Source organism: Pleuronectes platessa, chromosome 11 (assembly GCF_947347685.1).
Source record: "Pleuronectes platessa chromosome 11, fPlePla1.1, whole genome shotgun sequence".
NCBI lineage: Eukaryota > Metazoa > Chordata > Actinopteri > Pleuronectiformes > Pleuronectidae > Pleuronectes > Pleuronectes platessa.
The window spans coordinates 24,371,696-24,387,216 of NC_070636.1; the positions used below are offsets into that span (position 1 = coordinate 24,371,696).

A 15,521-nucleotide genomic window follows, 5' to 3' on the forward strand; every position below is an offset into this window, starting at 1 on the left:
CACAGTGTTTTATCAAAAAATTGAACTTATGAGTTTAGTACTCTACTCACTGGTTGTCATACCTGACACCACATAACATTTCAGGAGGCTTTACTTTCTTTTAGTGCTGTTGATGCTGCTATGGCCAATATTAATGCAGTGTTTTAAGCGTCACCTCAGAGCGACAATATACAGATTGTGCATAGGTACACAAATACTTTAAATCTGCTGCTTAATATCACGCAGAGCTCTAATTTGATTCCCATCGTCATAAGGAGTTCTCCTCTGAATGTTACATTCTCCATATTACATTTTATGGTAATATGATGCCACCTAGTGAGCAAGTAATGCATCACCCACTGAGAGCCTCACTGGTAACGTTGTTTTAGGTCTTTACCAAATGTGGCTTTTCAAGATTATACAGAAATATTTGTTCATGGCAGTAAATTATAAACAAATATTCGCAATTGTTTGGCACTAAACACCTGTCTCTATATAATTGTGTTCATTAAGAAAGTTTTACCAGTTTATCATTTTACTTCAATTCATCATCATAAGCTGCTCTTGATGAACAATATATTGTCCACGTGCTCACATTGAGCTGCAGTATTGGGATGGAACTAGATACAATAAACCCATGAACTAAAAATTTGAGATTTGGGTCCAATTCAGAGGTCTGTGGCAGGCTATGTTTAATCCCATGTTTAGATAAAATACCTAAAACAACATTGTATTAAGTAGTTTAAGTTAACTTTTTCTGAATACAATATTAAGTAGCAGCGTACAAAGCCATAAGTTTCAAATATGATTATTGATTGTAGAGTGTTGAAAGATACTATTCTGTTACAGTAAGGATACTTTTAATTTTGATGTTTTAAAGTAATCTGTGGTCGTAGTAGTGGTACTTTAAGTAGTACTCAAAGTGTTGGAAGCAGTTAAAGAAGTACATGAAGTAGTAGTAGGAGGAGGTCCCAATTTGTAGTCGATGGGAGACGCGTGTTGACTAAAGTTCAGAGCCGAATAATCACGTAATCACTAGCGAAAGCCTTAAAGGGCTGCGTCTATACATATAGAATCATAGGAATACATTTATTTTATTCAATGAGAGAATCTATTAAAGTTCTACTCACAAATGGATTAAGTCAAAAATATCATTTTTTAAATTTGTATTAGAAATGTTTGCATGTCTGCTTATGACAAAACAAAATTGTTATATTTATGTCTGTATATGACAAGGCAAATACAGTTAGTATAAATTAGCCTCAAATCTTCAGTTTATTCCTGTTAATTGCCATGGAAAGTTTCAAACTTTTAATATTCAATATAATACTGCTTACAGCTGATTGAAGTGGGAAAGTTGACATGAAACAATCCTTCCACAGCCAGGAGCTCACTGACCTGTGAGCCACACTTCAAATAAGACTAGAAGCTACACTGGATCTCACAGCTAAACATCAGGGGCCGGTATTTCAAAACTTGTAATCCAGATCAGAATGATCCGGATGACCAAATCCCCCTGTCCTCAGCCACGGATCAACCTGATCTATCCCGGTATTTCAAAACTTTGCTGGATTGGATCAGAGTGATCCTGATACCGGCAGATTGGGATGTCCAAATCCGTCCCGCCCCCTGGATCACAGACAGGAAACAGGAAATGGAGCCAACATTTTACAGAAAAAGGAGAAGCTAGCTCAACTATTGTCTCTGAATAAAGTATAATCTTAGCCAGTGTTGATGCGTCCTCAGACTAGATGAAAGGCAATCATTATATTGAGTTAACCAATTATGTAAATCAGCACAAAGTTGAAAGAAGAGCTCGGCGATCTCTAATTAAGCAGAGTTCGCGCTAATGCGAGCTAACGCTGCTCCATTGACTCCTGTGTTAAGGAGCTAACAAGCTAGTAAATAGGCTAGCGTCTGTATGTCGCGGTCCACAGTCCATTTGAATGCATTCACTCGCAAGGCATTGTGTGTAGATTTTAAAATGTGTTGTACATATCTTTTTAGGAAACAGTTGTTAACAAAGGGGACAGCCCTAAAACCTTAATATTAGATTTTCTTTACAGATGTCTGTGGGAAGAGACTTGCACAGACTTGTTCCAAATGGCATTACTTTTTGAGCTTTGGCTATGCAAATTAAGTGTGTGTGCTGAATGCATGTGAATAAAAACATTTGACAGAGTTTCAGTGGAGGCCTTTATCTGTGGGTAACTTAACAAAAAAAACTGTTACTTAAATAAGGCATTCATATTCAAACTTAAACAAATAATTCTAACAAATGAACAAATCAAACTAACACTTCTTAAACAAGAAGAAGTGAAGTTAAGAATTCAGTTGCTGGAAAAGCAGTTAAAAGACTGAAATGTATACTGCATAGTTTAACACTGTTTGTTTAATAAATCACATTGTTTTTCCTTCATAATTCCTTGTTAATTGGAGTTTGTAATGTCACTTACACGCAGTAGTGTAATGTTTATTCTGTGTTGCACTTCTGACGCCGATTTGTTAAAGCATTGCAGTGAACAGCGTGCATGTTTGCAGAAAAAAAAAAGGAACGTGAAAAGGAAATAAACATTGATCAAACAGCAGTGAAGCTTAGTTGTATTAAACAAAGAACTTTGGGAGCAGTTACACTTCAACTGTTCAAATCTTAACATGTAATCTCCCTCAAATCCACCTCTGAGGTGGGATCAGGGTGATCCTGATTTTTAGGATCAAACTGATCCAGATTTCCCACTTAAGTTTTGAAATACTCAACAGCAGCTTTTAATCCGGATCAAAGGCAGGATTGGTCTGCCAAATCTGAATCTGAATCTTCAGGATCAGATTTGCTTTGAAATACCCGTTTTTAGGATCTGATCAGGATTTAATCCAATCCAGGTGGATTAATCCTGTCGGATCATTTTGAAATACCGGCCCCAGACGTCTACACACCGGGGCAAATTCGGACACAAAGAAGTTATGACCCAGAGGCTTCCCCTGATCAGTTTTTCACTGGCTAGGCCAGTTCTGTTTTTACAATATTTTTGATAAAAATGTTCCTTCTACAATAGGATCAACATATAACATCAAGCATTTTGAATTACTATTTATCAGCTGCAGTTCCTAGAGCTGGTTAAATGTATTGGGTTATTCAAAGTTGTTTGTAATATTTACTCCATCCTTATTGTTGAGGTAAAAAGATGAACTTTGCCAAATAAACTTCAAGTCCCATACTGCACCACCAGCAGGCCAGTGCAGGCTGCTCATTACGACTTGAGTTGGAACATCTGCGAATGGAAGGGAACTCTCAGCAAACGTCTCAGCAGAGGGAGAGAGGTAGGAGATAGGATTCAGCTCACGGTACAACCAAAGAAGCCACTGGTACTGTAACAAGACTTTTATTTTGATGATTATTTAATATTGGAAGTGCTGCTATCGTCATTAAAGTTAGGATGTCTTGTTTGACGAATGGCTAAAATAATAATCAATTACGACTCAAGACGTGATCCGGATCAAGATGGACGATTGAGACTTTTCGCCGCTCCAGGCTACAAATAAATGAATAACTTTTTCCATATAAACTCAACACCGTCGGTCGAATTGTACCTCAACGATGCCCAAACCGCAACGCGATAAAGATTTTCCTATTTTTTCACCGTCGGGTCCCGCCGCTAAGAAGAAAACCACTCCACAAACGGTCCCACGTGTCCCGAGTGAGGCCAACCAAGGTGATGCTAACGTCTCAGAGCTAACGCTAACTGATCAAGCAACTATGGAGCAGATCTTAGCTGAAGTAAAGTCTGTGGCCTCTCGGGTGAACAACATGGATGAATCAGTCTCGCCTAGACACCATTGACTGTGCACTGTCACTTCGGTGGAGAGCTCCTTGTCGGCTCTGTCAAACCGAGTGACGGACCTGGAAAAGCGCATGGAAGAGGTTGAGGAGAGGGTCTCCGCCATGGAGGACAGCCACAGTGCCCATGAAACCTGCACAACCACCGTGGAAAAAACAGTGAAGCAGCTGCTGCTGAAAATTGAGGACCTACAAAAACCTTGGCCGTCGCAAAAATCTGAAAATTATCGACCTTCCAGAGAAGACGGAGGGCAACATCCCGCTTGCGGACTTTCTCCACAAAACATTACCGACTTTAAGCGGCCCGCCTGCTGATTACCCCCCGCTGGAGATTGAACGCGCCCATCGGGCCCCGGCTCCCGCTCCGGACAAGCACTCGAGAAGCGTCCTGGTCCGGTTTCTGCGATATTCCCAAAGAGAGGCTGTGCTCAGAGCAGTGCTAAGGAAACGCGACATCCACCATGGCGGCTCCCTGCTGCGGTTCTACGCCGACCTGTCAGCGGAGGTCCTGCGAAGGCGGCGAGAGTTTGAAACCATGGGGAAAGCGCTGGCTCGTCACAATAAATACCATGGATTTGCCTACCCAGCCCGCCTCCGGTGTCTCCATGAATGGCAAATTCGCCTTTAAGAAACCCCTGAGTCTGTGGCCGCATTTCTGGATAGGGGAGAGCGGGGTAATGTGGGACATCGGGTAATGTGAGATACCCCCTTTATCTAGGCAACGGAGCACATTTGTGGTCATTTGACCATTATGTTTTCAAGCCCCTCCCATTCCCCCCTTGCCATGAAGGAGAAGTTGGTGCTGGTGCTGTGGAAAGGATGTTTTTTCACAAACATTTTTTTTTTGCATGTAAAATGAAAAAGTAATCAACTGTTGTGTCAAAACAAATTGAATCAGGTAGAAAAACTTATATCATACATGTTGGTGAACTTCCAACATATGAAACCATGTGATTGATGCTAGCTGAAGATTAGTCTGAATTGCTAAGAGATGTTGTTTTTTCTAAAACGGTGGCTGTGGGGAAAAGTGGGACAAATGCTTTAGTGAGACACTGTCTCACTTTACCCCACCATGAAGTACAAGTTAAGTTTAGTCTTAAACATATTTTAGTGTTATATTACATTATATATGTTTTATTTTTATTTTTAAACACCCCTCGCAGAGATGAAGAGTGCAGCCGCTGAGGTCATGCAAGGAAAGAAGTCCTTAAGAAAAGCTGGAAGGGATAGAAATATTGATAAGACAACCCCAAAAGATTCATAAAGAAAAAAGAGAAACAATATCCCTGTCCCTGCCAATTGGACAGAGAAACATTGTGCAGGTGTGCAAGAGATCACATGAATCATAATAATCATAAATGTACTTAATTGACCAATCCCCATGATTCTGTTACTAGTCCGATATTAGTGGTTGTCAATTTAGCTGTCGGGATTTTAACTATTACAACATGTGTTGTTATGGTAGTCTTAAAGTGGAAAAAGTAAGTGGATCACTTAACCCCGTAGCTGGGGTAAAGTGGGACACAAGACCCCTGTTTTTACCCCGCTCTCCCCTACCCTTAAATGAGGTAATTTCTTCTGCATCTCTGTTGTTACCAGTTACAATGGAAAAGGACAGACTTTACATGCACACGGAGCCCCCACTGAACATTGTGTATTTTTCTGCGACCACCACATGGACTTTGAGAGAATAGTTTAATATCAATGGAGCTGATTGACTCGTAGTTTTTCCCCTTGGGAAAAAGGTGTTTTTATTTTATTCTCATTTTGTATTATATTCAGTGTGATTTCATACTACTGCAGTGCTTTTTAAATTTTTGTCACAAATACAGCACTTGCACTTTTAATTTAGTTTTGTTAATTCATATATCCTTATTGTATCAGCTCTGTTTGTAGTCTGTATTCAAAGAACACTTTGCACTAATGTTGTGGTCCAAGCAAAACTTGGAAACCCATTATTCTGGGGTGTCTCTCAGTGCTGTATATTATTCAGCCTTGAGTGTGGACACTGTTTTGGGTGTCTTAGTTGTTACTGTGATCTACCTGCTAAACTAGGATTTGAACTAGGTTAAGTATGCCCAGTGACTTCTTTTGGGGTAGTTTTTTCCTGTCGTTCGGGGACAGGATAGGGGAGGGAAATCGTGCTGTTTACATTTTTCGCGTTTCATTTTCCTTTTGTTGTATGATTGGACTCTAGGTTTATTTTCTCTTACAACTGCCTGCATTTTGATTAATTCCCCCGCACTCAGCACCTGCTATTTAATCACTTTCCGGCTTTGTGGCTCCCATGTCTAGTTCACTTAAACTTACTACTTGGAATGTCCAGGGACTGGGCCATGTAATTAAAAGGAAGAAGATTTTAACATATTTGAAAAAACAAAAATTTGATATAGCATTACTTCAGGAAACCAGGTAACCATCTGATACAGAACATTTGAAACTTAAGAGGGACTGGGTAGGCAAAGTTTACTTTTCCTCCCATTCACAGAATAAAAAAGGTACAGCCATTCTTATAAATAAGAACCTTCCCTTCATCTTGGAACATGAAGAAAAGGACTCAGAGGGGAGATTTATTTTGATTAAGGGTTCGATTCTTGAACAACGTATTTATTTTCAATATTTATGCACCAAAAATTGATTCACCCCAGTTTATGTCGCAAATGATTTTGATGTTTAACCATCACTGCAGGGGCTTGGGCTTCCTAGCTGGCGATTTTAATTGTATAAAGAACATTTCTCTGGATAAATCCTCCTCTGCAAACATGTCTAACCCGATTCGTCTGCTGTCCTTAAAAATTGATGCACAGATACCGGATTGATAGATATATGGCGACATTTAAATCCTAAAATGAGAGACTACACGTTTTATTCACATCCCCACAATTCGTATTCTAGACTAGACTATTTTTTTATTCCCAAAGACTTTTACACTCTGTCCAGACTTGCTGTATAGACTCTATTGTCTTATCAGACCACGCTCCGGTACATCTATGCATTAACCCATTATTTAACATTCCTAGAACTCCCACCTGGAGATTCAACACGTCCTTTTTAAATAGTGATCTTCTTGCATTTTTGTCCGGAACAACTTATCACAATTCTGGCTCGACAATAAAAGCATTCCAGTGTCCTCTGCTACAATCTGGGATGCAGCTAAAGCCACTTTACGTGGTCACCTTATATCCTACAGCTCTCATCAGAAAAAAGCTTTAGAGGAAAACAGAAAGAATCTTGAAAAAGAATTGACTAGGCTGGAGCAGATACATAAACAGTCACCTACTCTAGCAAACTTAAAGGCGCTAGTCGCTGTTAAGACTGCACTTAACTTGGATCATACTCGTCATGTTCAGAAATTGTTACTTTACACTAAACAGAAATATTATGAATTTGGCAATAAGTCCAGTTGCCTGCTTGCCCACCAACTGAAAAATCAAAAATAATGATTTGCTCAATTAATATGATAAGAACACAGAATAGGGATGTCACATATGATCCAAAGATTGTCAATAGTACTTTCCGGGATTTTTATAAATCCCTGTATAGTACAGATAAGGCTGACGAGGCTGATATTGCTTCATATTTGAACAATATCCCTTTACCTACTATTGCGGGGGAGGATCGCTCCAGCTTAGACGCTGCATTCACTCCAGAGTAGGTCTGGGCTGCAATTCAATCTATGCAATCTATGCAATCTAACCTCTGGCCGAGGTCAACAGAACTAACCCATATATATTTGGGATTGGGGTGGGTGAGGAAAACCACATTATTTCCTTATTTGCAGAGGATGTCCTTTTATATATGTATAAACCTGAGAAATCAATTCCGGCAGTTTTGAAATCAATAGCCACATTCAGTGCCTTGTCGGGTTGTAAGATCAACTTGGGGAAGTCGGTTGTTACACCCTTTAATATCCCCCAGGATATGTCTATACAATCTCCTTTTCAAGTGTCCAGGAGGGGCTTTAAATATTTAGGTATCTTTGTCACACCTGATTTAAATAATCTGTTTGAAACTAATTACTCACCTCTAATTCAAAGGGTTAAGAATGATCTGACAAAATGGGCCTCCCTACAAACTTCTTTCCTCGGGAGAATCAACACTATAAAAATGAATATTCTTCCCCGATTGAACTATTTATTTCAAAATCTCCAGTGCTATCTGACCTCGGCATTTTTTAAGTCTCTGAATTCTCATATATCTCGCTATATTTGGAACAATAAACACCCAAGAGTTAAGTTCTCTACACTTACTAAGCCAAAGGATCTCGGAGGCTTGTCCCTGCCTTCTCTACAACTATACTATTGGTCAGCACAACTTAAAATGATGTCAAATTGTTTTTTGAATAGGAAAGATTCCTTATGGTTGGGTCTTGAATCTCAATCTTGTTATCCCAGAAAACTTACTTCCCTTCCCTTCATCAATAATATAGATCACTTAAATCATCTCAAGAATAACATAATTGTTTATGACACACTACTAGTTTGGCGAGACGTGAGAAAATACCAGAATATTCCTCCTGTCTTCTCTTTCCGATCTCCCCTGGCTCTGAATCCAGATCTACCAGCACAGATTAGGAGAATTGGTCTGATGGAGTCGGCATCTAAGGGCTTATCTAACTTTATGGACCTGTTGGACTCCGACTCTGTTAAACCATTTGAGCAAATCAAAGCTGATTTTGATATTCCTCACTAAGACTTTTATAAGTATCTCCAAATTCGTCACTTTATAGGGTCCCTTCTGAGGACAGGCAAGATTCGCATGGGACTGTCAGAGTTGGAAAACACAATAATTTGGGCTAAGTCTCCCAAAAAACTGATATCAAAGATTTATGTTTCACTACTTATGATGACTCTTTGAAGCCGTTATGGGAGCGCGACCTGGAGGTGACGTTTAATCCTATAGACTGGGACAAGATCTCCAGTGGGGTTTTCCCTAAATGTACCTCAATCTCCATATATGAACAGAGCTTTAAAAACATTTTTAGAACCTATTACATACCTGTTCGCCTCCAGAGAATGTTCCCTGACACCTCTAACCTTTGTTATAAATGTAAAATACATAAAGGTACATTTATTCACTTATTTTGGTCATGCGACCGTATCCAGATTTTCTGGAAGGGGGTACACTCTGTAATTCAGGAGGTCACGTGTAAAATATTTTTACTGACTAATTCTTTCTGTCTCCTCAGTCATACCCTAGACTATCTCTTTGATGCGGACACCAAATCTTTGTTGATAATTATTTTATTTCTGGCTAAAAAAATTATTTTGCTGAGGTGGTCAACTCCCCAGGTCCCTACAGTCGACATGTGGATATCACCGATTTCTGCTCTTTTTCCTATTGAGAAGTTGACTCATGACCTTAACCACAAATCAGTCAAGTTTTGGAGGATCTGGGAACCGGTGCATTCCTTCTTACAGAAACCATAACTCATAACTGAGTTTGTCCAAAATGCTGCAGCACGTGTCCTGACGAGAACAAAGAGAAGAGAGCACATTTCTCCAGTATTAGCATCGCTACACTGGCTTCCTGTTAAATCTAGAATAGAATTTAAAATTCTTCTCCTCACCTTCAAGGCCCTTAATAATATAGCGCCTTTTTACCTTAAAGAGCTGTTAGTACCTTATAATCCCACTAGAGCACTCCGCTCCCAGAATTCAAGCCTACTTGTCGTCCCTAAAGTCTCTAAAAGTAGAGTAGGAGCCAGAGCTTTCAGCCATCAAGCCCCTCGGCTTATATATTTTATTACACATGACACACGGAGCTTCTCTTTCCAGCTTCTCCTTCCTCTTCTCCATCCCTATCCCCCTTCCCCGGAATCCCTTTGCTTTATCACCCGCAGATCCAGGGCCTCTGTGGCCACACCATGGATTGCGGTTTGTGGATCGCGGTGTTGGATCCAGTGTGGCGGATTCTGAGTTATGTGGGCTGATCGTGGTGCTGGTGGCGGACCCTGTGTCGCGTTGGCATTGGGCACGGGCGGTGGACCAGGACCGCGGTGGTGGCTCATGATGGGTCCTGGTGGGCGGCGGTGGACGGTGACTGAGGACTGGAGTGGCGTCTGGTCTGGATGGTGGATCGTGGTCTGGATGGTTGATGACCATGGACTGTGATTGCAGCGGGACTGCTTGGCATATCATGTTGGGGTTGTCCTTCGGGATGTCTACCCTCATCAAATGCTGCTAGAGACTTTGATTATTGATGATGTTCTCCTACACGGGGCATCTATTGCACTTCTGTCCGTCCTGGGAGAGGGATCCCTCACATGTGGCTCTCTCTGAGGTTTCTACGTATTTTTACCCTGTTAAAGGGTTTTTAGTAGTTTTTCCTTACTCTTGCTGAGGGTTAAGGACAGAGGATGTCACACCCTGTTAAAGCCCTATGAGATGAATTGTAATTTGTGAATATGGGCTATACAAATAAAATTTGATTGATAATCTTTTTCTGGAAGGGGAGGCCTGATTGCCTTTTTATTTTATTTAGTTTCATTCTATTTATTTTATACATGCTATTCACTTGCCTGTCTCCTGTCATCCTGCTGATTGTGTATGTATGTATGTTTGTGTATACATGGATGTATGTGTGTGTGTATATATATATATATATATATTAGTGCTGTTAATCGATTAAAAAAATTAATCAAGTTAATCACGTCAATAGGCTGTGATTAATCATGATTAATCACACAATTAAAATACTACTATTTACAATTACGGTGTTTGAATAAAGAAATGTATGACAAAGTGGTTAGGGCTTTTTAAAACTTTATTTTACATCCCAGTCAATTAGAATATCTTAATTCACAGAGCAACAACACCCATAAAATGCAAACAGTCTTTTTTTTAACCTTCTCATCACGGGCACCTGTGTGCCACTGTAGTGAAAACCCCTGTGAAATTGGGCTCTACTCTATGACTGCATAGAGGTTTGACTGATTAAAGGGCCTCATCATTATACTGAATACAAAGTCTCACGGAGTGCTTAGCTTTGCCAAAAACATCCATAATGATCTGCCAACTTAAATAGAAGACAAGCATATGAGAAACTGTTATCTTCTGCTACAAAGTAAATATAAACAGCTTGTCTGTAAACTGTGAGGTAACATTTCACCCAAATAAAGTCAACATTACATTGAGTGGGCTGAAAGCTGAATTATAAACTGAATGTCATAAGTGTCTTAAAAGAAACAAAGTGAACAGTCCTTTTCACACACTTAATTCAATAACAATAACAATCTATGCTGACACTGGGCTCTGCCCTGTACCTGTCCAGAGTTTTGTCATTAAAATTTGCATCCTCATCAGACTCTGACTCTGACCCCAACAGTAGGAGAGCCACTTTCTTCTTTGGTGGTTCTGGTTCCATTTCATCGCTGCAGGGCTGTGATTCAGTATCTCTGTCCTTCAGCATCTGACTCAGCTTTTGCCACACCTCTTCCCTCTCTGCTTTGGACAGGCACCTGAGGTCCTTGAATCTGGGATCTAGAGCTGTTGCTAGCTTTAACCATGACAGGTTTGTGTTCTCCTTTCTTGTGTTGAGGTCCCCTTTGAATACAGCCTTGAAGCGCACTATGTAGGCAGGGTCAACATCGGAAATCTCCATTGTACGCAGAAGGTGGCAGAGTGCAGGCAGGACCACAGAGCAGGAAACATATTTGTCACCCCCCAAGAGCTCAGTAACATACCTTCAAACACACAAAGACAGAATTATAGACTACTTTTTTCATTCATAGCGAACAGTCCTAAAACTATTTCTAAAAGAAAATATATTGGAGAAAATAAATGAGTTGAGACTAGGAAAATCACTTTACCTGCATGGCTCCAGCAGTGTTTCCAAATTTGCTAGCCGGTCATATTCAGCTGAGGTTAGCGTGGCCAAGTTGTGCTTCTGCTGGGCAAGTGTTGCCTTTAGTGGCTCTTTGTTGTGCTGGATACGCTTTATCATCTCCAGTGTTGAATTCCAGCGTGTGGCTACATCCTGGATGAGTGACCCTTCTGTCTGTCCATGGGAAGCTTGCTGAACTTTCAACTCCGCTGTGTTTGCAGGACTGTGTTTAAAATGTCCAACGATTTTACGGCACTTGGCTAATGCACCATCAAACCCGCTGTCACGGAGAGACACCGTGATCGTCCGCTGAATAATGTGCGCTACACAAGGCATATGCTCGAATGGTAGACTCCTGGCTGCCGCTACCATATTACGAGCACTATCTGTTCCAATAGTGATGACCCTTTCCGTTATCCCCCACTCTTTAGCAACGTCAAGAAACTGGCGAGCGCATGCTTCGGCGAAATGCCTCTCCTCTGTTTTCACTACACCTAACGCAAACGAGTGCAGCTGCCAATTATCATCTATTAGATGAGCTGTTATGCCGAGTTAGTTATGGTTGCTTACTGATGTCAAGTGGTCTCTTGTCAGTGCAATAAATGAAGCTCGTGCCAACTGCTCCACTTTCCTTTCCTTTTCACTTCCATATAGTTCATGGATTCTTGTGACAATAGTTCCCCTCGAAGGCGTTTTGTAGGATGAGTCCCCTGAGGCGATCTGGATAATGTCTCGAAGCCCCTTGTCTTCAACGATGTTGATGGGTCTGCAGTCGGTTGCGACCCATTTAGCGATAGCATTAGTTAGCTTATTTGTTGTCGTCTTGTTGACAGAGCTGGCTCTGCTGCACTCCGCCAGTGTAGCTTGACGAGCACGGCTTGAACTCGTCTCGGTGTTAGCGTCTGTGTTAGCAAAGACGTGCTTTGCAAGGAGATGGTACTTCAGACTCGTTGTACTACGGTGGAAAGACAGTTCATCACTGCAGTATGTACAAACAACTCTGGTTTTATCTAAACTCCCATTCGGAAGCTTTTTAAATCTAAATTTGCCGTTAAGCACACCGGGGTTCGTCTCCTCACTCATCACTTCGCTACTTCTTCACCCACAGGCAGATAAACATCCGCGTGGGAGGACTACGGCAGGTTGTTGTGGTCAGACTTGGTGATATGATTAATTTGCGTTAAAAAAAAATGAACGCGTTAAGGTTTCCAGATTAATCGCACGCGTTAACGTTGACAGCCTTAATATATATATATATATATATGTGTGTAAAGATATATATTGCAGTGCTCACTGTTAGTTTGGGGTGGGACTTTTTAGTTTTGTTTGTTTTGTTGTCTGTTTTGTTTTTCTAATGATTTTACTCATAAAACGGTAAAAAAACAATAACAAGAGTATTAAAAAAAAATAATAATAATCAAGCAGCACACAGCATACAGGCAGTATGCATATAAGTTTGACTTTTTGTTTAAATGTACTTAGTTGTTTGTTCAATTTATATATTTGAATACTGTTTACATTCATTAATTTACGTACACTGTAAAAAACATGTTTACTTTATTCGTTTGATTGAAGTTGTTTTAAATATTTGCATATTTGTATAACTTCTTGTTATTTTTGTGTTTTGAAGGTTTTCAACCTGATGAACTAACCAGCAAACAACTAACAATTAAGGAAAAATAAAGATTCAGGGTTGTACCGTGCATTCTTCAGGGTTCATGTATCAGGTTATTGCAAGTTGGGCAACAGTTAAAGAAAAACCTAGGAACTTGCATATGAACAGGTTTACAACTGTTTTGCTGAGCTTAGCAGTTAGTTCTGGGCTATTACATTACTATACTTTATTATATTTACTCTAGGACTACCTAATAAACTACCAGTTACAGAGGAGGATTGATAGTTTAACAATATTGACATATATAAGCATATCAGCTATAATCCACATACATTTTTCTTCTTGGTAGTCAAACATCAAGAAGATTACAAGTCTGACAGGTCTTGTAGAGTTAGACCCACAAACAACCCTATATATTAATGCTGTAAGTGCCTCATCAATTGTTATTAGCCAGGATAGTTTTCAAAAGAACAGTATATTTCATGAATATGAAACCATCAAGTGGGCTACAGTATATTTTCAACTCAACCTGGAAAGATAGCTGTGCTCTTATACTGCATCAAACGAAATAATATGAAGCATTCACATGTATAAGTATGCACATTAACACAACAGGTCACATCACAGTGGAAAATTTACCATCAGCATGCTCATCCAGATGCTGCCCTGACAAAAAGCACATGGCTGGAGCAATGAAGTTGAGGTGCTGGTCACGCTCTACTTGCTGGTCTGTGGAGCCTGTTACTGCATGACGGCAAGGTCCACGATGTGCATGATTATGCATAACATTGTCGAGGAAATGGAGTTGGGGGCTGGCCTGCTCTGGAACCCCCTTCCTGCTGAACTACACAACGCTGAATCACTGGGCATTTAAAAAAAAATCCTCAAGCAGCTGCTCCTCACTAAGGCCTTTTGCCTCTGTTAATGCTTCACCCTGCTGCTAAATTCAATCCTGTTCTGTTTTTGTATTTAAGCGTCCTTGGGTCCCCTGAAAGGCGCTATACAAATATAAGCCATTGTTATTATTATTACAGAAGAGATGCTAAATAAACAAAAAGCTTTTCCCCTTCTGTAATACTGCAGGACATCTGTAATGCAAAGGGTATATTTCTGGATGTGTACATTGGGAGTTCTAGGTTCTATATCGTATAGGCTTCGCCCCTTTAAGGCTATTGCTAGTGGGTTTATCCCTCACGCGCATGCGCAGCACTGAAAACTTTAATCCACGCCCACCAACAGTGGGCCCCGCAACGGTCTCACCTGTATAAATTGGGGTGAGACCGGTCGCTCGCTTCCCATTTTTCTTCAGCGATGAAGCAGCACGGAACAAACATCTGCTTGTGTCCGGCCTGACAGACCAGGTACATCATGTCCAATGATCTCCACCCGCTCTGAGAGTCCTGCCTCGGCCCGGAACACGCTGGTCTGGCGCTCATCCCCGGAGCCAACTGTACGTTCTGCAAACTCCTTGAGGAGCCCAAGAGACGCAGATGAGCTGCGGCTTACGCTGATATGGACGGCGAAGGGTTCGCGTCGCAGCGCGCTTTTAGATTGGACGAAGCGATTGAATTTTTTGATGATGATCGTAGACCGGAGTCAGCCGGCTCCGCTCTCGGAGCTCAAGAGCAATATCCTTCCGTAGGTTCCCCCATCGAGCCCGAGGGTCGGACTACACAGACACTCCGGTGTCCTCTCAGCCTTCGGGCATTGGTGCCCTCGTGCAGCTGATGCCGGCGATGATCGAGAAGGCGGCGACTTCTAGGCAACTGACGGTGCCATTTCCGCAAGCCGCGGCTACACCAGATTACCTTATCAGGGTCGTCGCACCGGCACGAAGGCCCCGGCAGGACGTGTGCTGTCCCTGTTTACCGGGGATCCAGGCTTACGTGGCCCGTTCAGCGGAGGAGCCTGGAAAACTGAAGTCTCCGGTTCTTTATTACGTCCCCATCACAAGGATGGCGGGGATTTCTCAGAATGGGTTTCCACCTGTGCCTCCTTTAGAGCCGAGTTTGGCTTCTGTCTTCGGCGTGAAGGTTAACCCGCTCGGGGGTCGGCGACCTACACCACCTTCCCCTTCGAGCCAGACGATGACGAGACTGGTGGACGCTCACACCAGTGCACTGTCCAGACGGTGGCGGCACATTGGTTAAACTCCATGTCTATCGAGCCACACCTCCTGGCTGATAGAGCGGAGGATCTGACCCAAGCCACCAGCATGCTGCTGACCTTGAGTGCATCCATCGCAGTGGCGGGTTCCCGCATCTCAGC

At 41.5% G+C, this 15,521-nt stretch overlaps 1 protein-coding gene across 1 annotated transcript; it reads right to left on the minus strand.

Moving 5' to 3' along the window:
- Window positions 1-4,438: 4,438 nt before the first annotated feature.
- Window positions 4,439-12,465, minus strand: LOC128450380 (E3 SUMO-protein ligase ZBED1-like). Its single transcript, XM_053433790.1, has 3 exons — window positions 11,625-12,465; window positions 11,079-11,498; window positions 4,439-4,469 (listed from the first exon to the last, which is right to left on the minus strand). The coding sequence occupies exons 1-3, from the start codon at window positions 12,008-12,010 to the stop codon at window positions 4,439-4,441; spliced, it is 837 nt and encodes a 278-aa protein (XP_053289765.1). The 5' UTR covers window positions 12,011-12,465.
- Between the last annotated feature and the right edge of the window lie 3,056 nt (window positions 12,466-15,521).